Below are 25,532 nucleotides of genomic sequence, written 5' to 3' on the forward strand. Positions count from 1 at the left end.
CAGAGGGTGTTACGTGTATGGAATGAGCTGCCAGACGATGTGGTGGAGGCTGGTACAATTGCAACATTTAAGAGACATTTGGATGGGTATATGAATAGGAAGGGTTTGGAGGGATATGGGCCGGGCGCTGGCAGATGGGACTAGATTGGTTTGGGATATGTGGTCGGCATGGACGGGTTGGACCGAAGGGTCTGTTTCCATGCTGTACGTCTCTGTGGCTCTATGACTCTAATTTGCAGCTATTGAACATTTTGCAGGAATGGTGCAAATTTGGATAATGTATAGAGAAATTAAAATTTCTTCTGAATATATGCTGTTAACTATTATGAAATGTTACTTTCCATTTATTGAAGTCTCTTCATGGTCAATGGTCACTTAAGTATCTTGTTGAAATATGGGTGAGCTCTTTATTAATCACTAAGCTGCTGGCTGTTGCATCATGAGGTGGGCCACTACTGGGACAGCACTGATTGATCTGACCAATTGATTTAATTCCTGCGATTAGAACTCTTGCTTGTAACTTGTTATGTATTTTATTATTAAATTTCACTGTTTATTTACTCGTAACTTTAAGAAGCTCACTTTCCAAATTCACACTTCTGAAGTTCCTCATTTACTGATATTATTCTTCAGTAAAATAACATCCTTTTGCACAGACTGTAATGGTTATCACATCCAGGATTGCCCAGTAATCATTACATGCAAATGAACTTCTCACAATGAAGGTGCATCTGAAACATTTGCCATCTCGTTGAAACACCACAGCTTGGGGATTCAACAATTTTATCACAAAATAGGTATCACATCCATGATTGATTTAATAGTGGCCGTTGAGCACAATGTTGTGGTTGACTGGTTCATGTAAAATTTCACAATTTCCCATCCCATGTCTTTTCGCTGTTTGTTTATCTATTTCATATTTCTGTCTGTGACTAGATTGTACTGATGTGAATGCAGTTGTTGCATAACTGTTAGTAATTTTCAGCATTGCCACATGATGGACAGAGTTACATAGGGTTGCGAATGACACAGGCTATGGCAAGATTTGTGGCACGATTGGCAAGGACACTCTCAAAATCAGGATCATCTCGCTCCACCTTTTACTCGTTTTACAAGTGACGCAGCAAGTTTCTTGCTAGGCAGCAGTTACATTTATAGCTTATTGCATGTCTTGTTGGTTCAACTCGCATCAATAATATTTGGTTTTGTATTTTACCAAACTTAGAAACGAGCCATTTGTTAAGAAAACTTAACGTGGGTACCTGGTGACTTCAGCACCTACCTGCTCTGGTCAGTCTCGATGTCCTGTTTTGTCAAACAGGATTCCAGACCAAGATCCATGGGCACCAGCCACACCCATCTCTTCTCCAGGGACAACTTGTTCCACACTGCTATCCCTGTTGCTGTCTGTGCATGTGGACAGAGTTTGTGATTATTGACATCACAGGGTCCTTTCATTCCTGGGACTGAGCAGGTGCCTGGCCTCTGGCAGTACCCAGCAGCCTGGGGCATTTCTTATTTGGCCAGGAGCAGAGCTGTAAAAGTGAGGTCTTTGCCAGGTTGTAATCCCCCATTTTCTAGGCCTAACATTCCCAATGAGGTGTCAGTATCTGGCCTGATGAGGGGACAGCAGGAGGTGGCTTTGTTGATGCTTCCTCTGAAGCATTTTGTCCCTTGGGAGTGGAGAAGGTGTCATCTGGCAGAGGCATGCATTTTTCTCTGGAGTGCCAAAGATGCTGGCTGGACCTGCAAGACACAAGAGAAAATACATACATAGATGTCTTGGCATCCTTGCAGAAGTGTTCGCAGTCTTCTGCAATGTGGGCCAAGATTCCCCCTTTTCATTGGGACTGAGGAACCTGGAGCTGCACACCAATCCACTTTGACAGGGCAGAGCCAGCCTGATGGGTTCATTCTCCTGGATTGAGGGAAAGGAAGGAATTGAACGAGGAGAAATTGGAGGGCGCAGCTGGTAGTTCTGCAGGTGAGTTACCCTGGGTGAGTGCTTAGCCAGTGCAGAGATCATGCTGTTTTATTAGTGTTAGGGTTGCAATGGATGAAGTAAGATGTTGCAGGCAATAAGAAGTGCGGCAGAGCCTGATGTTGATGGGAAATGTATGCTGTGGCAGAGAGAAGTGTCACATTACCCTGGTGTGATGGAGCATAGCTGCCCATTCTGCACTGTGGAGACAGCATTGACCTGGGAGGTGACCTCTGACCAAGCTGCCAGGATCTGATACATGTAGAAGATCCTTTATCCGAAATGCTCAGCACCAGCTGTTTTTTGGAATTTGGAATTTTTTGGTTTTTGGAATATTGACAGTTTAATGGTGAAATTTTTCAAAATCTTACCGGAGGAGCAGACTTCTAAGAACGTGCTTGGCCAGGCACACCCCTCTCCTACGTCTCATCTGATTGACACGCAATGAGTGGGTGTTGACTTGGGAGCATTCACAGAGAGATCCCAGGCCTGTCGGTGCTTGGCCACACCCCCCCCCTCCCATGTCACATCTGAATGACACACATTGAGTGGGTGTTGACTTGGGTTAACTGTGCTTGCCAAACAACCTTGCTAATGAGAAAAAAATTCACAAAAAACCTTCAGAGTTTGGAGGTTTTTGGTTTTTGGATGTTCGGATTAAGGGTCTTCTACCTGTAATGTGGTCTGCTCTGCCTGTCATTTGGGAAGAGCATGGAGCTCCTTGGCACCACTCTGTCAACCAGGACCTCAGTCTTCCTGTTGGAGAATGGTGATGCCATCTACCCCTCTGTGACATAGTGAGATTCTGTCTGACAGTGAGCAGAGCAGGTCGGATTTTCAGTGCTCTTCCTGGTACACAGTGGCTTTTTCAACATGGCACACTTGCAAGGGATGCTGGTCTTTCAGGCATCCACTGAGTGTAAAGTCATTCTGTGAATAGTGCGTGGTAAAATTAGATCAACTGAATGTAACAGACGCCATACAGATGGGGTCGGTAGTTAATGCACTACATTTGGTAAGAAAGTGAGAGAATTTGTTGGGCTTCATGGCTTAAAAACTCTTGAAAGAAATTGATGCAACTTGTACTGAGTGCAGAAAAAGCAAATTTCAGCCCAAAATATTTGCCGACTTATTATTTTGATCCATTGAATCGAAACAGGTGCTTCAGCCAAGCTGGTCTTTTCCACAGGGAACCCCACCCATTTCACTTCATTCCAACTGCAGCAACGTTTTTGCTGTGAAATCCTTAGATTTGCTGTGATGTAGCAAACGGTTCTTGTCAATGGCACTTTACTAAAGGATTGACTTGGCTGTATTAGTTGATCTAACCTAAAGCAACTATAGAGGTGCTGCAGTTAGTTAGAATCCTTTTAGTCAGTGAAGGTGAAAAGGTCAGTTGATTGCTATGGAGTAGCTCTTGTTAGGAATTTGGGTCTGCACGTGCTAGATAGAATCACAGAAAGCCACATACAGAGGTCTACTGATCTTACATAAAGCTTTTGGTAAATTCACAATGCATTAGAAGGGAGACTGTTCCCCGTGTGGAGGAATTCATGTCCTCAGGACTAAAATGTCAAAGTGAAAATTGGCATTTCTTTTTGAGGTGCCTATAATCGTGTTGAAGAGCGAGTTGATTTTCCACACAAGTGTGTGTGGCTCCATTTAAGATATACTTGACTATTCTGTTTTCTCTACTTGTGCTTTGCTGTATAGTGTGAGTCAGATTCGTTTCTGGACATGTTGGCATTTTTTTTACACTACTTCACGAATGGGATTTTTATATCTTTTGTTTCTGTTTGGGCTGCAATTTTTGTTGTGTATCCCCCAGTTGTAGTCATAGAGTCATAGAGATGTACAGCATGGAAACAGACCCTTCGGTCCAACTCTTCCATGCCGACCAGATATCCCAACCTAACCTAGTCCAATTTGCCAGCACTTGGCCCATATCTCTCTTAACCCTTCCTAGTCATGACTCTAGCCCTTGGCATCATGGTAGCCCACCAACACACTAAACAGGAGCTAATGGACTTGAAAAACCCTGTGTGGACAATAAGCAAAAGTAATGTAATTTAGAAAATACCTTGTAAGAACTGTAACAAACACTACATTAGACAAACAGGCAAAAGTCTAGCCACCAGGATACATGAACATCAACTAGCCACAAAACAACATGACCCTCTCTCAGTAGTATCCTTACATACAGAAAAGGAAGGACACCACTTTGACTGAGTCAGCCAAACAGAGACATGCACGAGAATTCCTAGAAGCATGGCATTCCAACTGGAACTCTATCAACAGACACATTGACCTGGATCCCGTTACCACCCCCTGAGAAAAAGAACAAGACGTGACATCACCATAGGAAATGATGTTACCACAGGAAATGACATCACCAACTCAAGGAAAGCCAAACCTATAAGTAGAAAGCAGAAAACACCAACAGTGCTTCATCCAGAGGCTCACTGAAGATGTTACCTGGTATGGTGATGAAACGTCTGAAGATGAACCTTCCAGCTCAGTGAATAAATCTACATCCAGAACCTCAACCTGAGCTACAGATCTTTTCAAAACCTCCTTTCCTATTCATATACCCATCCAGATGTCTTTTAAAGTTGCAATATGAGTACCACCATTCAGATTATTGTGCTTCATAAACATGCCAGCTTCTTTCAAATTAAGCATGTTTGCTGATAACTTTAACTAGTTAACAGTTACTAATGCATTTCTATTTGAGTATTTATCTGCTTTTTAAAAAGTAAGTGTGGAAATGGCCACCTAAAACACAGGTAGAAGGGAGGATGGGGATCACTGAAATCACATTGAATTGACATGAAAATCCTTTCTTTCTTAATTTCATGTTTGAAACTTGTTAAAAAGATAAACCTATAGCATTTCATTCAAATTAGCCATTTCCTATTACCAGGCTGCAAAAGTACAATGTCCATCTAGTCTCGCTACTTTTTTTCCCAGTTATCAAGATGACTAATTAAGTACTGAAAATGTGTTGCTGGAAAAGCGCAGCAAGTCAGGCAGCATCCAACGAACAGGAAAATCGACTTTTCGGGCATAAGCTCTTCTTCAGGGCTTATGCCCGAAACGTCGATTCTCCTGTTCCTTGGATGCTGCCTGACCTGCTGTGCTTTTCCAGCAACACATTTTTAGCTCTGATCTCCAGCATCTGCAGTCCTCACTTTCTCCCTGACTAATTAAGTATCCAATTTCTATCAGGTTTTAACATCAAGCTTCCATCAGTCAGGGTTCTTAATGAGCATAATTATGGATTATTATCAAAAGGAAAACTTCTTATTCAATAAAGGTGTAATCATTAGTAAACTTAGAATCAGTGGTACAGATGTATAAAAATTCAGCATAAAAATGAAAAACCAATTTTTCTTCAGCAATTGGCTTTCTGAAAACGAAGAACGTAATCTTCAAGAATAACCCGTTGACTAAAAGAGTTAAGCATGGGTTGTTCTGAAATTTGTGGCTTTGATGTTTGGGGATGTGTGGTCACGTCACAAACAATGCACGGTTGTCTCTGCCTTGCAGATGCAGAAGTACGATCTTGGGATGTTCTTTCAATCAACCGTTCAAAAGAAAAAATAAGTTTCACCCTGAATTGCTACAGAGAGTTGTTTTTGTCAGAAATTGGAGAGATCAACTGGGCAATTGTTCTCAGCAGGTCTCCCTCCAACTCTGCTGGTTCTTAGCTCAGTTGGACAGAATCTGGCCAAATAAAACAAGAACCTCTTCAAGTCGAGTGCTGTTTTGAAAACAGCCCCAGCTTGGTCTGCAGCAAGCAAGGTGTGATTCCTAGGGGGCCTTGTTTAAAATAAAAAGATCAATATCAATAGTGAACTCATAATAGCCTCTTTAAAATAAAACCACTCAAGGTATGTTCACAGGATAAATCAATTTCCAAAAATCCCTCAAAACATGAGCCCTCCAAGGAATATTGGCTGCAAAGTATTTTTATAGGTAACATCGGAGACAATCCTGACAAGTTTGGCAAGGCTGAAAGCAGGTATGGAGAGATTGTGTCTTGTGAGGTGAGGTTGAGTAGATTATGTAACATACATCCTTAAAGGACTTTATCGGTAGATGTAGAAAGGTTGTTTCCCTTCATTGGAGAGTCTAAAACCAAAGGTCATAATCTCAGATTAAGGAAGGGGTTGCACATTTAAGATTGCAATGAGGAGGAATTACCTCTGAGTGAAGTGAATCTGTATGGCTGTGGAGATTGAGTCATTAGGTATATTCAAGACTGAGGCAGATTTTTAATTAAGTAAACCAAGGGTTTTTTGGGAAATGGCAGGAAAGTAGAATTGGGGATGATCAGATCAGCTATGACTTTGTGGAATGGCGAAGCAGACTCAGTAGGTTGACACCATACTTCAGTTTCTGTGTCTCATAGTAACACAGCATGATCCATTATCAAAAGATGCCTGAACCCATCCTACTTTTTCTTCCCCTAGGGAAAAGCTGTCCAAATACAATCAGGGTCATAGAGGTCTACAGCATGGAAGCAGGCCTTTCAGCCCAACCTGCCATTGCCACCCAGTTTTCACAATTAAACTAGTCCCATTTGCCTGTTTGGTCCACATCCCTCCATGCCTACACCATCCATTAACTTGTCTAAACATTTCTTAACTTGCAAAATTGTACCCTCTTTACATCACTATTTCTGGCAGCCTGTTCCAGACACTCTCCACCCTCTCTGTGGAGAAAGAAAATTGCTCCTCTGGGTCCTTTTGTATCTCTCCACTCTCCCCTCTCACCTTAAACTACAGCCTCTTGTTTTAGATTTCCCCTACCATGGGGAAAAGCAATTGGCAATCGACCTTATCTATGCCCCTCATGATTTTATAAACCTCCACAAGGGCACCCCACAGACTCCTATACTCCAGAGGAAAACCCCAGCCTATCCAACCCCTCATGATAACTCAAACCTTCCAATCCAGGTAGCATCCCAGTAAATTTTTTTCTGCACTTTTTCTATTTCGATAGTATCCTTTCCATTGTAAGGTGACCAGAATTGCACACGGTACTCCAGATGTGGCCTCTCCAATGTCCTGTACAGCTGCAACAAACTATCCCAATTCCTGTACCCAGTGCTCTGACCGATGAAAGCAAGCATGCCAAAAGCTTTCTTCTTCACCCTGTCTACTTGTGACTCCACTTTCAAAGAGCTGGAACCTGTACCCGTAGATCTTTGTTCTATAACACTCCCCAGCGTTCTACCATTGATTGTGTAAGTCCTGCCTTGGTTTGACCCATCAAATGCAACAGCTTGCATTTATCTAAATTCAAGTTTTGCCATTCTTCAGCCGACTGGCTGAGTTGAACAAGACCTCGCTGCATTCCCAGATGACCACCTTCACTGTCCCCTCTACCACCAATCTTGGTGTCATCTGCAAACTTATTAACCATTCCTCCCAAATATTCAGTCAAAGAACTACTACCATTCCACTGCTAATTCCCCATTCCTAATAAAGTTACCCTTAATTATTTATCCAATTTCCTATTGAAAAACCTTATTGACTTTTCTTCCATCTCTGTTTCAGCTGGAATATTACAAGTAAATCATACCAGCTTGCAATATTAAAAAAAACCTTTTTTTTCTTAAGTACATTCTGCCTTTTAGACCAAGTACCTTAACTCTCTGCCCTCTGGTTATTCACCTTAGCTTGCTGGACACTGGAGAATGTGTGCATTTGTGTAATGTGAGCTTTTGAGTAGTGCTGTGGAAGTATCTTAGAGGATAGGAGTTTTTTTTTAGTTTTGTTTTCCTGAGTGTCCCAGAGCAATGTCTAGTGAAAAATTCTTAAAATTTCATAGTTTTGTCCTATAAATTGGATTTATTTTCACCTCCCCCACCCCCCCACCTGACAGAATCTGTTACAACACTGCAGCAATTTTGCTGATAACACAAACAACAGAAAAGCACATTATTTATTCTGTCATATCCTTTCTACATTTTGAAAACCTTGAACAAGCTTGCTCTGAATTACAACAATCTTGGTGTTTGGGCGTTACCATTGATGGTGCCATCTACCCATATTTACTCTGCACCTTCCTCAAGGCCTTGATGTCTTTTTCTTTTAAACTGTGGTGTCTAGATCAACAACAGTTCTCCATTTGAGGTCGAACCAGTGCATTAGAAAGATTTAACACAACTTTGTACTGTATGCTTCGACTTGACAAAGCTGAGCTGATTGTGTGCCCCTTTACTGCAATTATAATTTTACTGAAATCTGAGTTTAATATTACATATGCATTCCTTGGCAGTCTTGTGTACTCAGGTGATGTGTTTAATTTCTGCTTTTGTCCAGTTACAAACTCATTCAGAGGAGAGACTTGTTGAACCAAAAGTAAAGGCAGTAATTTTAGCTGGACAATATAAAAAATAGGTTCAGTATGTTTAACCTTGACACGCAATTTATTGGAGACTTCTATCGAGTCAGTGAAATTTTAGGAGTTCACTCCAATTTATCAACGTAGCTTTAATTTTAAAATTGAATATTTTCTATATTTTGTGCTTATTCACTCTGAACAAATTGACTTTTGTTGTAATTTTGAAATACATTCATACATTTCCCAGCTTAAGATTCAGTAAACTTGGAGGCTGGAAATGTTTTTGTTCCAATTGCTTGGGCTAATGTGTGTGACTGTGAGTGGTGCTGTAGAAGATCCTTTGGACCATGCAATCCTGTTCTTGAGTTCTGCTTTTGTATTCTGACTGAGAATGGCTGCTGCAGATCAACAACAGTATCTGATGGTAAATTCTGGCAACTGTATTCCTCATGATTGTGTTTTGTGGGCTAGAGCCCCCCTCTAGTGGCAGAGTCAGTTACAGCACTGTTGCAGTCTCTGCATAGGTTTGGTGAAAAGCCAAAGAATAATAATACCCTGCCTTTATAAAATACCTTAGGATGACAAAATGTATCAAAGTGCTTAGCATAAACCATTTTACGTTTGAAATGCATGGACTCCTGTTAATTAAGCAAATGAAACAGCAATTCAAAAATGAGACGGATGTCTAGTTTTTGCTTGGCTGATGAAAGTGAGAGTGCATGGAAGCTTTTAAATCTGTGAAGGTGAATGTAAAATGTAAGATGTTGATGTTACAAGCTCATTTTATGACCTGCTGGAGGGCAGTTGATGAATCTTAGGAGGACTATTTATGGAATGGTTTGATACATGCATCATACTTTGAAGCATTGTTTGGAATTGTGACATTTCGCTTTGGTGACTTTATATGATCCTAAGGAAGCAGTCACCATTATTGTAATGAAATGTATTCCTCTTCTGTTTGGAACAGATGAAATCTAATATACCTTTGATCAACATGGTTCACAGAATCTTAACGAAAGTCACACCAACGTTTCGACCCAGTTTCCAAGTAAGGCTGCTTGTTCCAGCTGAAATAAAAAGCAATTCATGTGGCTATTCCATCAGCAGCTTGCTTTCCACCATGGTTTGATATGCAATGTTTAGAAATCAGTGTTCCCCTTTCTGACTGATTTGGTCTGTGCTGTTATTTCTGTGAATTAAAATATTGATTTCAAAGCTTGGTCTTCCATTGCAGGCTGCAAGGCTAGATTTATTTTGTACTGTTGAAGATTTTGTAAAACTAACTGTGTTTGTATGTACCTTGCGTGAGCGTGTGTTTTGATTTCATTAAAGGGGCACCATATATCAAAATAATTTAGCAGTCTTTTGGTTCTAAATAAATAAAAGCTCCTGCAATGTTGCATTTCAGTGCAATTTGTCTCATGACATCAGAAGAACTGGAAAGTTTAAACACATGTACATGTATATATTTGCACATTCATGTGCATATTCCCGCACCCTATGATAAACACATTTTTCATAAAGATACTGCCCCTTTAAGGAAGGCTATTGAAGCAACATAAAGCATGTTTGTGGCGGCAAAGTGCAGCATTTTACTGTGCGCCATAGCTTTCAATTTTTGTGTGATCAACATTATTCCTGATAGTTTAGCACAAAGGTGTAGTTAGTTTAAATTGATTCAAATCAAAAAACTTTATCCTTATTGTTGCAGTGAATTTATGTTGACCAACTTGAATAATTCAGGATGCCTTGGCAAGATGTTACTGTAGCTAAGTTGATTTAAGTCTTTTGGTGGATTGTAACAATAATCTGGAAATAGGGTTAAATATATTTCTTATCCAGACAAAATAAATGCTAACTGTGGAGGGATGTTATCAGCTTATTGTAGGACAGTTTGAAGAGCAGATCTGTAAAGTAATGCTTTGCTCTGCAAATTACCAGCTAAAATTCACTTCCTTTACTGTTACAATTTGAACAGAAAGTAATGTGTTAATATTTCAGAATTTGAAGTGTTTGACGTAAAGGGAAGATTACGGATGTGTGGTTGCTATGCGTTTATCACTGATGCTTCGTTTATCATTCAATGTTTGTATTGATCTTCGTCGTTAATTCTTTGTTAGAATGACCACCATGTGAGAAATATATTTGCTTTTTTTTTCATCTTTCCACTACCTTCCCAATTTTCTTCTCTCCTGAAGGGATTTGGTCAATTGGGGATACCACTCCATACACATCAGAAGACTTTTGGTTTTCATCCTTCTCATCTGATCCACTTAAGCAGTACATAGAACTGGGCAATTATTGACAGGATTTCTACATCATTTCTTGATCTGCTATCTTAACAGTAGTATTGGCATGCTTACATCACCAATGGTCATTTCTTTGTTTTTGATGTTGGTGGGTACTTCATCGATGATGGGAGTGGGATATCATCCTGAGCCACATTCAGCACTTAGTGGATAATCTCAGGCATGCATTTTCCAAGCAAGGCTCACTGGAAAATAATCTTTAGGCGTGGGACCCACAGCCACCATTACCAAATGGTGATGCAACGAAGGAAATAAATATATTACTGACCCCTCCACTAACCACCTGAATCATCTTCATGAAGGTTAATATCTGAAATGGAAGTGCTAGAGAAAATGTTGAGAAAGTACTCATTCTGTCTTTTAACAGGTTATAAATTTGTGAGGTTTATTTGATTTTGAGATTTTGCTGGTCATTTCCTTATACTGTCCCTTTTTCATAATTCCTTGCCTTGGTCTGTTCTCGCTTTACTTTTGGTTTTTACTGGTTTAATAATAAAGCTAATTTGTTGAATGTTCAATTGCAGTTTTACTAAAGGCTTTGTACTTTAATTCTTCATGGAGTAAAAACTTTTGCTTTGGGAGTTGGTTGGATCGCAATTTATAGTTTTCTGCTGGCTGTCATCATCCTATCTTTTTATACTAGGTGACTGGACAAGAACCAATCAGACGTGTTGTGCAACCAGTTAAAATTGCTGAAAGCAACGCTGATGTAAGTTGCATCAGATTTTCTTTTTCCACGACTTTCCCCTGCAGCTCCTATTCAAGAATTCTTTAAAGCTGGAACTGTACAGTACTCTTCCTTAGTTTGATTCTCAACAATGAGTGTTGGCAAGCTATTTAGCTGTGAAGAGTTCACTATCTGACCCCATAGTCTCCAGAATTCCCTCCACATTGTGCTGTGTCAGAGCTATTGGTTGATTAACGTTGTGTTCTTGTTGACCAGGGGTAAGAACTGATGTTAAAGCCAAGATGAACATAAATGCAGAGATTAAACCTAATTCATCCATATTTACATGCTTTAATACCACAATCTATCATATATCTATTGACTGGAACTTTAATCAAATGGAATTGTATTTAAACTTGCCTCATTTCCTTACTGTACTTGGGCTACCATGTAGCCAGAACATTTGAACTGAGATGATATATATGTTAAAACAAAAGTAATAAAATGTAGTTCTCCTTGGAGCACTATCTGACTGGGGTTATAAATAAATAATTTTACAGTTGAAAGGTTTTCCCCTTGGTGAACTTGGCAATGCAGCAATTATTGACTTTCCATCTGTGATTTCTCCAGTTGCTACATACCCACTCACAACTGAATTATCATTGGGAGACAGCAAGCATAGATCATGCTTTGCCACCTCCAGAAGATTTCCAGGCAGTTATTGTGCTACAAATATTAATGTAGCTGTAATATCAGGAGCAGCTCTTTGTGGGTAATAATAACCAATATGCCAGAAATTGAATTGTAGTTATGTTCATTTTCAAGATCCTATTCTACTTACGTGACTTCACACTTTTAATATCTTTTTCCTCAGGAATAAAACTTATTCCTCAGTTTAACTATTTTAGCAAACTAATTTAATTCATCCTGACTATTCTCGTTCCTCTGTTAGCTTCTCAGCTTGTTTATTTTTTTTCCTGTTGGTTTCCAGTATCACTTTTTAGTGTGTTTTCAAAATGGGTGTTTACTAAAGAGAGAAAAACATGGACAAAGGAACGAAAGAGAGAGAGTGCAGATTTGCGTTTGTTAAGCTTGGAAAGTTTTTTTTTAAATGGTTGTTTCTCTTTTAACATTCGCTAAAAGCTCAGAGGCCGAAGATGGCCATGTCCATGTGTGTGTCAATCTTAATCATCAAAATGTAGAAGGAGGTTTTGAGTGAAAATATTCAGTGGTGGTCCGTGGATTGCAACAATTCCTGGACGTGTAACCTCATACACAGTGCTGGATATAGTGGATGACTGTTTCTCATGAGGTTGCCAGTTTTGCTGAAATTCTTTTTTGCTTCACCTGGTCAGATAGAGGATAGTGTCCTAACCTCTTGGTTGCAGCAGTTTTGGTGATGTTGGACTTGTTGTAAAGCTTACAGTATATTTTAGTAAGGAAACCGGCACAGGCTTATGGCATGGATCATGGCAGATTCGCTTTTAAGTGAGCTCACACCAGCTTTGTGCTTAAAGTGATGGTCTATCATGTAGCGACTGCTGTGGTAATTCATGTTAAGTACGGTTAAATGTTTTACTCTTCAGACTGGCGGTGATAGAATCTCACCTTGCAACTGTGTCACTAACGATGCCAAAACGTTGTGTACATTTCCATTTCCATTTGATAAATATTCATTCTTTCTGTCTGTAGGCTAAACTGAGCAGACTTTGTGAACGGGACAAAAGTCTTCAAGATCTGGAAGCCAAAGTTCGGCAACTGAAAGCAGATAAGGTATGTTGCAAAGAGAAACAAAAAGAACAGTGCAAATACTGCAAATGTAAAATAAGTGCTTTGGAGTGTATGATTAGGAATCAGGAGTAGGCATTGTGCTCCTGGAGCCAATACTGTCACTCAATAAGCTAATGGTTGAACCTCTGCACCTTCTTTCTTGTCCTAGTCCCATGTCTCTTGAATCCTTGTCTCCCCAGTTAATTGTTCTTCACTTTAAATTGAATAATGGGCTGAGCATTTTTGCAGCTCTCTAGGAATTGGGATTGATAGAAGTTCCAAATAAAAGAAATGTCTCCCAATGTCTCACATTTAAAAAAAAAAACCCAACTAATTAAAAAAAGACTGTCCTGAGACCATCACCCCTGAATTCTATGTCCTTCAGTCTGCAAAAACCACCTCTTGGTATTGACCTAATCACCTTGATGTTCAATGGTGGTTCATATTGAAAGTTATTCAAGACTACTTACTGACTGCACTTTGTATATTCTGCCATTATATATAAATAAAGATAAGATGGCCAACAGTTTGACTGTAAAGAACTCACTGTCCAAGTTTTCCAGTCTCCACATATATGCACTGCAATAGTGAGGACTATTAAAGATAATTTGACTTGAATCTAGGACTTTCCTAGTTTATGTGCCTCTACTCCATTCTGTGATATATTCAATCAATGATCAAGAAATTAGTATAATATATAATATCATCCAGTAGGAAATGATAATAGAAATGGAATAACGGTTCTGACAAGCTTCTGTCCCTAATGCGAAAATCTGGGAGAATCCAATAGTGAGTGAACTGATGTGTGAATGGACACTGTTGGACTACCCTTCCAAAGCCTGGACACACTATTCAGAAGTAAGAATAATCCCAAGATGACAGTTGGTGAAATTTAGTTGTTAATTCACTGAATCTGTAATCAAAAGTAGTCATCAGTAATGGTAATCATGAAACCCCAGCACCAATCCTGTCTTCACTTATCGAAATGTGATACTTTGTTTTTAATTCATTCATGGGATGAGGGCATCACTGGCTAGGCCAGCATTTATTGCCCATCCCTAATTGCCCAGAAGGCAGTCAAGACCACATAGCTCTGGGTCTGGCATCACATGTTGGCCAGACCAGGTAGGAATGATAGTTTCTCTCCCTAAAGGACATTAGTGAAGCAGATGGGATTTTCCAACAATTGATAATGGATTTATGGTGATATTAATTCCACATATTTATTGAATTCAAATTCGATTGAATGCTGTGGCAGGATTTGAAACTGGGTCCCCAGAACATTTAAAAGTGCAGCAATACTATTGCTAGGCCGTTGCCTCCCCGTACATAGACTGAACTGGCCTCTGCTCTGGAACTTTAAATAAACAATACTGATTTATTGTGATTCGTTTGCTTGCTTCAAGGAGAATGGAACAAAAAAAAAACATAGCACAATAATGACAGTTCAACGGAGACTACTGATAGTAAATTGATAAGTTTTATTGTGACTTCGAGTGCAGTAATCCAAGTAATTGAAATTGATGACTGCAGAGGATTGGCGACACTTGTATAAGTCCTAAATGTTTAGTCACAAACCCATTTTAACTTGGGACAGGCAAGAAACCAACACTTCAACCAGAAAGCCATCAGTGTATGAGAATGGCGCAGGAATTGCAGGTACCTTTATCCAGTAAATCCACAGCAGAAGAATTATGTTAATGAAAGGACAGCTTCGCCTGGGTTTGGGTCTTGGTTTGAAGTCTGCTTCAGATTTTGAGTTGGTTGGATTTAAGTTACGTGCCAGTATTTTAACAGTTGCTTACTTGAACATTATACCAAGTGTTGTAATTTTTAAAATCTATTTGACATAGAGAACTGAAGGAAGGATAAAAGGTCATCTGTTTACTAACAAGTCATTTCTCATGTCACATTGATCATGCTCAAATAGTCTTCTGTATCCGGTCAGACCCCACACATAGTTTGACCTGAGCCTTGAACCTCCATTTCCCAACTCTGTATCACCACTATCACTCCTGCATCTTGCTGTTTAGTTTTTTTTCATTTCATTTCATTCCAGGTTGACATCTCACTTGATTAAGTTCTTGGCTACCTAAAAGGCCACTCTGCTTTCTCTAGGCTACTTGTTCTTCCTGGTGTCTTGGTAATCTTTTACCCACTGGGTGCCAACCTCCATCTGCTTCTTTTAGACCTGCCATCCTACCCTTTGACTCTGGCAGTGACTCAAATGATTTTGCCTATCCACATCCCACTCATCTGCCTTACCACCACCCCATCCCACGCAAAACAAAATAATAGGATTTGATTACTGATGTATCTTAGAGGTGTCGGAGGACATGTCCTTTCATTTAGGTTTTGCTGAAATGGTGATGATTGCTGCAAGTTCTGATTTGACATGTTTATTCAGGACAAGCTTGAATCAGTACTGGAGGTAACCCACAGACAACTGGATCAATATAAAGGACAGCCAACTCATACTGAGAAGATTGCCTATCAACAGCGGCTGCTACAAGAGGATCTGGTTCAAATCCGAGCTGAGATTTCCAAAGTCTGCACAGTAAGTGTAATTCACCTAACTAGTTGTTGTAGCTTGTATGGTCTGCTAAAGTAACACTTTTAGTATATCAGATGTAAAAATGGTCATATGAGTTTGTGTCTGACACACAAATATACAGAAGTTAAGCAATATGACTCCTGCACTATCAGGCTGCTTTTAAAATCAGTTTTGTCTTCCTTTAACTATAACTTCAGCTAGAAGACGCATTTGAAATGTGCCTGTGCAACCCTGTTAGATATTATGGAAATCTTCAAACTGCTGTAACAATCTTGCTTAATAAAATGAGCAAAATGTTTTCACCTGTCAGCATCAACATAAAATTTAATGATAGAGAAAGCAAAGTTGTTGTTTTTCTGCAATATAACATAACATGTACCACCTTTACCTAAAATATCTACTCAATGATCACTCATTGTTCCATTTCAATGGTTTCTGTCGGCCTTTGGTTCTATGTTCCATGTTACTTCTCATACCATTGAAACCTACGTCCTGCCAATGTAGAAGCTTGGCTTCAGGTTGTTACTTGCTCTTTTCCATTATGAGTCGAACCATATGATACAGTGAACACTGTAACACATTTATTTCCCCCATATATACTTGGCTCACTTAGCTCAAATAATTCTCCAGCAACAAATTCAGCAATATCTCCTCTTTTATTTGGAACACCTTCATACTGGTCAAGGAAATGCCCCAAACACATTTCACACATTCATTTCTTTCCTTATGCTTATTCTAATATTATTCCAATTAATATTTGAGTAATTAAGGCTTACCGGTATGACTACAAAATTCTTGCGTATGTCGGTGATTTCCATTAAATAGTGAGAGCAATATGGAGGAACAAGTAGATAGGGACTATCTCCAGTGGTATAGTAATGCTTTTTTTATTTCTTTACTCAAACTTTGATTTTTCTTTGCCCATTTTGATCCATGTCCTCTCATTCCAGCATTACAAGGTCTTCCTCATCAAACTGCCAGCCTGCCTTCATTTGATTAGATTCTCTACAGTGTGGAAACAGGCCCGTCAGCCCAACAAGTCCACACCACCCCTCCAAAGAGAAACCCACCCAAACCCATTCCCCTACCCTATATTTACCCCTGACTACATACCTAACACTGTGGGCAATTTAGCATGGCCAATTCATCTGATGTGCACATCTTTGGATTGTGGGAGGAAACCGGAGCACCCGGAGGAAACCCACGCAGACACAGGAAGAATGTGCAAACTCTACACAGACAGGCGGGAATCGAACCCAGGATCCTGGTGCTGTGAGGCAGCAGTGCTAATCACTGAGCCACCGTGCCGCCCAATTACTTTGCATTTTTCTGAATACTTCATATCTTTTAAATTTTAGTGGTTAGTACTCACTAATTTTAAGTAATTTTTCAACAATAACTACCATGTGATATTCTTACACAGCTGTTTATGCTCACAGTTCATCCACTCTTTTAACCACACTTTGTGAATTTACATGCATGCATTGTAAACCTGATTTTGTATTCCCCATAGTCTGGTCCCATCTATTACAGTACCATTCCTTATTCTAAACATCCTAAAGTATAATAACACTCTGTCCTTTATGCAACTTATTCCTCCTACCACACTAATACACTGGTATCTATTTCCCAACCAATTTAGTTTAAATCCTTAGCAGTGATATTAGTGAACATTCATATGAAGATATTTATACCAATACTGTTCTGGTCTCCTCCCCTTGAATTGGTGTTTCTTGCCTAAAACTGGTCCCAGTGGCCACAAATCTGAAGCCTTCCATCTTGCACCATGCATTAATCCTCCCTTCCTTCCAGTTTCTACTCTCATTAGCACAAGACACTACAAGGTGCTACTCTTTTAACTTCCTTCTGAGCTCCTGAAATCTAACTGTAAGACCTCAATCCCTGGACACAATCATTGGTGTTGCATGTACAACAATTTCTGGCTATCTCCTTTTCTGTGGAGAATATTATATGCTCTTTCAACGATATAATTTACCTTGATCAGCAGCGAGACAGCTTACCATGTGGGCTGCACACTTGCAGAAATGCCTTTGTCCACTAGACTATGGAATATCCTACAATGACGATATTTTGATTCTTTGCCGTTCCTTCCTGTGCCCTATACTTCAGGATCTCAATGTTGAACTACAGTTGGCCTTTGTCAAGAGGATCAACTGATTCTGTTTCCTCTGCAGTCTTTTTTTTAAACCATGAAACGCAGCAGCCAGTAGGATATGCAGGAAGTCAGGCAGGAGACCTGTTTTAAGATTCCTGTCAACCATGATTCATCCCCACTATGAGGAGTGCCAGGTTAGCCCACAATTGAGTCTAAACCATTGCACTGCCTTCAATTCTAACTTTTCAGAAACTAAATATTTTATGGGTTATTTTAAACTGAAAATGATTGATCAGGTGTGGAGCAGTTGTGATGCCTCCAAGGCCAAACTCAGTGAGAATTAGCAGCATTTTTGCTGACTGGGAAATGTCTAAAGATCTTTATGGATTAGCAAACCATTCAGCTCAAACATGTTGCTTGTCTTCAAAGTAATGTTTGGGCTCTGCTTCAGAAATTAAAGCAAGCCTGGAGCTAGAAGAACCTCCATAGTAGCAAATACATGAATGGAATCACCAAGGTCAAGGAACTGAAGATGAAAAGATAAACTCCTTTGAAAAAGAACTGGAATTGAGTTGCTACATTCCTTGTATACTCTTTGGTCTATGTTAACACACTGCACTTTGATCAAGTCAATGGCTCTTTCTCAAATCATTTTAAGGAAAGTAATGCAATCCTTTTGAGGTCAAATGTTTGGACAACTTTTATTTAAATAATCATGCTTAGTTACGTGAAGAATAGACTCAATTGTGGGCTAACCTGGCACTCCTCATAGTGGGGATGAATCATGGTTGACAGGGATCTTAAAACAGGTCTCCTGCCTGACTTCCTGCACATCCTACTGGCTGCTGTGTTTCATGGTTTTAAAAAAAGAGAATAAATTAGCTTTTTCTTTTGATTCTTAATGTACATAAGTTGATATTGAATAAAAGCTCAGTGCTGTAATTATCCCCTTTACTCTCAGCAATTCAATCATCAGTAATATGTTGATTGGGATCAGGAAGGTCTAAGAATATTTGGCTGGATATTTCTAAATGGATTACTGTATGCATTAAGGAAAGCCATTTATTAAATGTTCGTGAACTGTAGAGAAATGGATCAATTATAAAACAGGAAAGGTTTTAGATGAAGTAATCTCTGAAATATTGTGTGCTGTCTTTTGAGCTTTGGGATTAGAAAAGTAGATTGTGGTTCTGTTTACTTCTGTGTTAATTGTGCCTTGTGGGAAAAGTCAATAAAAACATTCCATGAGATAGGAGAATAAAATAATAGAAACCTACTTTTAATCCATTTTTGTGTTTCACCAATTACATTGTGGAATTTAACAAACTCATGTATCATTTGTCTGCAGGAATTGGAAAATGCGTGGAAAGAATATGAGCAGACGGAAAACGATGTGAACCAGCTCAAGGAAGCAATCCTTGGATACCTGAAAATGGCACCAAGCCCCCAGGCAAGCTCATTTTATAGAAATTGTGTTTTGTTTTAAATGATCAGCTAAGGATTATTTTCAAAATAACAAAGTTGGAAAAAGCTCAATAATTTGAGGAATAAACGACGAGTAAAAGGCATGTTTCATTTCTCAGAAGTACATAGTTTGCAGCTGGAAGCTAATGATTTTAATGAGTTATTTGCTTGCATAATATGTGAATTTGGAGCAGGAGTAGGCTATTAAGTCTCTCAAGCCTACTCTACCAATGAATAAGATCATGGCTGACTTGATTGTAACGTCAAAACCACAGTCCCACGTGCCTGATAACCTTTCTCCCCTTTGCCTAACAATAAGCTCTGTACCTCATCTTTAAAAATATTCAAGGACTCTGTTCCTGAAAATCTGGTTGAAGCACAATACCAAAGGCTCATGACCCTCTGATTTTGGGGTGGGGCAAATGTCATTGCGTCTGTTTTAAATGGGTGACTCCTGGTTTTTAAAGAATGATTCCTAGATTATCCCATCCTCTCCACATCTATTTGTATATTTTGTTTTATCAATTTTAAATTCAGTTATGTTTTTATATATTTTGCTCCCAGTTGCTGGATTATTTTGAATTGTTGGAGTACAGTAGACATTAGTTACGTACCAAATGCTTGGTACATATCTCATTTTTTTTCTCTTTTTAGAGTAAGGTTCAATTCCTAAAACTGAAAAAGTTTAACACAAGTTAAAGTACACCTCATTTCACTTTCTCCCTTTTCACTTAACTCGGGTGCCTTCTTGTAAGTCAGACTATGTTGGCTAGTTTTATGTGCTCCTGAAAGCCTGCCCCGACTTGCTTAATGAGGTTACAGTTTTGGATCTCTTGTTTAATGTAAACTACAAGCTAACTTAATTTGCACAGAACAAAAACATAGACTTTCTTACTCAAATAGTGCATTCAATCTGTCTGACTGTAGAGACATTCGGATATATTTTTTCATTTGTACATGAAAGTTACAAAATGTTACTGAATCTGAACACCCACAACTGGTATTTGTTTACCTTTCTTTGGGCTGAACTCTGCTGACTTTCTATTCATAGATGGTTTCATTCATAGTTGGGAGGCAATGGAGAAACAAAGGGTAGAATAAAGACCCAAGGGAATTCATGGTATTTGGGGAAGAGAGGGAAGACCTTCTCCAAAAAGACTGAAAGAACCCTATTTTCATCTAAATGGAATGGCTGGTGCTGGTGACAGGCTCATAATATCACAGGCACCTGCCAGTCCCATTCAGGTCCCACCATTGAGGTGAACATATCAACACATTTATGTATTTTATACTTATTTGGGATCAGTTATCAGTGCACTCCTTCTGTCAGAGTCTTAAATGTTCTAATTGTTAGAGCATTTTTGTTCCAGCAACAAAGCCCGAGTGTCTCCAATGTATATTCCAAGTGGCTTTGGATTGGCTTCAAAACCTATTTCTAGTTTTAGAATTTGATCCAAGTTGTCATATTTATTTGGTATTCAAGGACAGAAGAGTGCAGCTGCAAGGCAAGTAAGGAAATTCAGAGGACCAGGAGCTTCAGCCTTTGCAGTTGTCCAATGGGTTTGTTTATAATAGAAAATTCAATGCTTCCAATGGAAATTGTTCTTGCACAATGTTTTAGTTGTGGCCTGTTATCTAGTTATGTTGGGAAAGCAAGTTTAGCAACAATGTCTAACTGAGCGTGTGAATACTTTAATGAAGGTCAATTCGCCACAGATACTTTAGTACTTCTAACTGAGACCTCTAATCTGTAAGGATATAAATTTCGCTATTATTGAGGGAGATACAGTTTCAAAGTTACAATTAAGGATATTAGAGTACAGCTCAGGCCAGTTTATCCTGAAATTTGACCTATGCTTTAGCTGATATTCAAGAGCTTAATATTAAAACATGGGTTATAAAATGGGTATAATTGTGATGAGCACATAATTTATCAAAAAGTACACTCTGGAATAAAATTGCTGTGTTGGGATAATTTCTCCCATTGACTCCCTTGAGCTGAACTTGTACTTTATTTGCAACTAAATTGTGTTCTATGCCACTTCTGCACCTGCATTGGCATGAGAATTCTTTATTTTTGTTAAGTGCTTCATTTCAGAAATGTTGGCAAAAGGCGTGGATTCCTAAGCAAACAAGGTACAGCAGGTGTCATCAGTTTTTGTTGACAAAAGCTTGTAGACTTCGGCTATAGCAGTGATGACAGCATAAAATGTAAGGAATGAGAAGTGTACATCTGCTCTGTGGAATATGAAAATATTTTTGACTGGATGAATTGGTAAAAGCTATTGCAACTATTTGTAATGATCAGCGCTTACTGGAGAAAGAAATGATTGGTGCCTGGAATGGACTGTGAAATCACTGGTAAATTCATAGTATTTAATGAACATGAATCCAGTGTAATTGAGTGCAAGGTACAGAGACTGCAATTTTCTTTTTATAAAAAAAACACCAAATGAAGTACAGAACACTGTCAACATAGAATATCAATTGGTGAAGGCCTTGGTGGACAAGACAGCAGAAAACGTAGAGATAATAATGGACAAGTGAGTGAACTGGTGAAAATTGGCAATGAACATTCACATAGAGAAGACCAAAGTTATGAAGATTCTCAGATGTAATGGTGTGAAAGTAGAGCTCAATAGGAGTGGTCCACAGCTGTAATAGGCTTATAGTTTAGTTACTTGGGAAGCATCTGTTCTGAAGGTGGTTACTATTAAAAATTAAATCGGAACTAGAATATCAGTTGTAAAGAACCTTTCTTTAAACATCAAAAATTGCTCAACAAGGGAATAAGTAGAGATTTTTAGAAAATTTTCAAAGTTGTGATTTGAAGAGTCATGTTGTATGTACTGAAATGTGGGCATCCAACATTCTGAAATGGGTCACTTAGAAGTACACAGGATAGTAAAGAAGTTTTCAGGCTGATGATAGAGGGAAAGTTGTAAGCGAAGATAGTCAAGAAAAGGCATCAGTGTCATATTCTGAAGTAAGAGAACTTGTTGAAGGAATGGGTTGAAGGATGATAAGAGGGCTATACAAAGAGGGAAAGAACAAGAATGAGGATATTAGACATCATACATATTTGAAAATTGGATGGTCCTGCAAACAACTGAGGAAGATAACAGAAGACTATAAGGCCTGGGAAAAATGAGCATTGCTTGCCTTTGGATAGATTACTGCTACCTAACATTTTCTTGCATGACTCAACATCAAATGCTACCTTAAAACCCTCCTGTGAATCATCTTCAGACCAGTGCTCGAATTTGTTGGGTTTATATGGTGCAACAGTTATACTGCTTTAAATGACCCTAATGCTCAGATGGGTATTGACTTATCAACAGAGTTTTCATTTTAGTTCTCTATTTGTTATCCATAGTTGTCGTTCAGTTACTTGAACTGAATGTCGGTTTTCTTGTACTGACAAATATCCAGGTAAAATGTTGTTAATTTCGGGCACATGTTGCTTTGTCTCCCTTGAACTTGTAAAGTTGATGACTTGCTTTTCTGAATTCAGGATCAAGAACGGATAAGAAAGGATCTGAGGAGGATTGAGGATGTCATGGCAGGCCTCAGTGTGAATAAGAACAACTATAAAATGATCATTGAATCTATTCAGAATCCTGGTGAGTGCAAGTTTTGAAACTTGTTAGTGCACCGTTTTCTTTACCTTCCTACTATAAGTTAACCCCAGGAAGGTAAATGGCATTACTTGAAGAAAAGCAGAACGTTCTGTTTGACAATCCTCCAAATTAAATTGATTTGTCAATCATATTACTAAAATTGGTATGATCTTGTCATATACAAATTACTTCAAGTATACAATACGTGAAAACCCTGCAAACCTTTCCTGGTTGTGATAGTCATTTGTCATATTTTAGATTTTTTTTGATCTACAAAGAGATGTTTTGGAAATAAGTGGTGGACTGTGAATGAAAATGATTTTACAGTTTTACAAATTACTGATTAGTCATCACCTATATTATACATGCTCCCCACAGACAGTAGAGTAAGACCCATGTGACTCGAGCTCCTTCACTGAACCATCATGGTTCACATTCCAGCACTTTTGCTTCTCGCTCACAATGCTGTCAGTGTGGCCCTATATGAGAGGCTTCAGCACAAAATTTCATGCTGGGATTTCAGTGTAGTAATAATGGCAATAAGACATGAGATGCATTTTAAATAGTGTATTTGTGAGAGAGCTCAAAACTGGTACACAAAAGTTAATGCATTCTATCTTACAATTTTAGGTATATTTCCATATTATAATACATTACTCATAAGAACCCAGCTTTTCAGATCACAGCATGTAGGAGCAGAAGTGGGTCATTCAACCCCTCCAGTCTAATCCACTAGACGATATCATGGCTGATCTAATACTCCTGAACTTCACTTTCATACTTTTTCCACCCAGTACTCTTGATTCCCTGACTGATCAAAAATCTCCCTATTTTGTCCTTGAGTGTACATAATGACAACTACAGCTCTCTGCAGTAAAGAGTTCTATGTATTCGCTACCCTCGAAATTCTTCCTCATTTCTGACCTAACTGAGCAACCATTATTCTGAGATTATAATCTTTGATGCTAGACTGTCCCACAAGGGAAAACAACTTCTCTGTATTTACCTGAGAAAAGGTAGTCCCTAAGAATCTTAAATGTTTCAACAAGTTTGCTTCTCATTCTTCAAAATTCATTTAGTACAAACCTACCTATTCAACATTGCCTTACAAAACATATTCACCATACTTAGGATCAACCTAGTGAACCTTCTCTGAATGGCCAGCAATGCCTATATACCTTTCCTTTGATGAGAGGATCAAAATTGTTTACAATATTCCAGGTGTCATCTAACCTTGTGCCTTGTATAATTTTAGTAAGATTTCCAGATGTTTATATTCCATAATATTGCTTTGAATAAAAGCAAACACTCCATTTGCTTTCCCTCTTACTTGCTGAACTTACATGGTTTCTTTTTGTGATTTTATATATAAGGACTCCCAAATCTATCTCTGCTGCAGCTTTCTACAGTCTTTCCCTGTTTAAATAATATGCAGATCCTTTATTCTGCCCAAGTGCATAACCTTGCATCTTCCAGTGTTATATCTTACTCACTTAGCTTGTCTACAGCCCTCTGCAGACTCTTTGTCACTATTTGCCTTTCCACTATTTTTGTGCTATACGCATGCTTGGCTACTGTACATTGATTTTCCTCATCAACACATATTGTAAATAGTTGTGGTCACAGCACTGATCCCTGTGGCGTTCCACTAATTACGGTTGCCACCCTGAAAAAAACCCGTTTTTTCCAACTATGTATCTTGTATTAATTAGCCAATCCTTTAACAGAGCTAAAATATTGTATGGGTTTGTAACTGATGAAGTAACTAACATGTGATACCTTATCAATAGCCTTTTGGATATTCCAAATATGTTGCATCCACCGCTTCCCCTGTATGTGTTCTGATTATTTGTCAGCCATGATTTTACGTCTTTCGAAATGCTCTGCGATTACGTTGTTTATAATAGAATGTAATGTTTTCCCAATAACAGATGTAAGACTATAAGAGACAGGAGCAGAAATTAGGCCATTCAGCCCATTTAGTCTGTTCTGCCATTCAATCATGGCTGATACGTTTCTCAATCCCATTCTCCTGCTTTCTCCTCATCATCCCTTGATCCCCTTTACAAGCTAACTTGCCTGTTATTCTGTATTTCTTGTTTCTTCTTTTTGAATAAAGATGTTACATTGGCAGTTTTCTGATTCTTCTGCACTTTTCCAAAATCTAAGAACTCTTGGAAGGTTGCTGCTAGTGCATCCACTATCTCAGTAGCTATTTCCTGTTAAAATCCTAGAGTGCATCCCATCAAGCTTAGAGGACCTATCAGCTTTTAGTTTCCCTTGGACTTTTTCTCTCATGATAGTTATTGTATTCGTTTACTCATCCCCCTTTTGCCCCTTGATTATTTTGTAACTTTCGAATGCTGTAAATATCTTTAGAAGACTGATGTAAACCATTTATTCAACTCTTCTGCCATTTCCTCTTTTCCCCCATGCTTTCCCCAGCGATGATCTCAAAGGGTCTTGTGTTCACTTGGGCCCCCCTCTTCCTTTTTATAAATTTAGCGAGTCTCGTGTTAATATTACCATCCTAACATTATTCGCACATTTAGCCTCAAAGTTTATTGGTCATCTTTTGATTTTTTTAAAAAACTATATTCATCCTCTGTCTTGCTACTAATCTTTGCCACATTGTATGTTTTTGCTTTTAATTTGATGCTATTCTTATGGACCAGTCCAGACACCATCAAAGTATTG

General features: G+C 38.8%; 1 protein-coding gene across 10 annotated transcripts in view; it reads left to right on the forward strand.

Annotated features, from left to right (window-relative positions):
• Positions 1-25,532, forward strand: part of plekha7b (pleckstrin homology domain containing, family A member 7b) — a 470,220-nt gene that overhangs the window by 387,095 nt on the left and 57,593 nt on the right. For 8 of the 10 annotated variants that reach the window (XM_043705777.1, XM_043705778.1, XM_043705782.1 and 5 more), the window contains 6 exons: positions 9,303-9,383; positions 11,288-11,353; positions 13,004-13,084; positions 15,489-15,638; positions 19,100-19,201; positions 22,730-22,838. In XM_043705777.1, coding sequence (XP_043561712.1) covers positions 9,303-9,383; positions 11,288-11,353; positions 13,004-13,084; positions 15,489-15,638; positions 19,100-19,201; positions 22,730-22,838 — 589 coding nt within the window. The remainder of the gene's footprint in view (positions 1-9,302; positions 9,384-11,287; positions 11,354-13,003; positions 13,085-15,488; positions 15,639-19,099; positions 19,202-22,729; positions 22,839-25,532) is intronic. The other 2 variants (XM_043705780.1, XM_043705784.1) reach the window with 1 other exon arrangement.

Source organism: Chiloscyllium plagiosum, chromosome 16 (genome assembly GCF_004010195.1).
Source record: "Chiloscyllium plagiosum isolate BGI_BamShark_2017 chromosome 16, ASM401019v2, whole genome shotgun sequence".
NCBI classification, from domain to species: Eukaryota; Metazoa; Chordata; class Chondrichthyes; order Orectolobiformes; family Hemiscylliidae; genus Chiloscyllium; species Chiloscyllium plagiosum.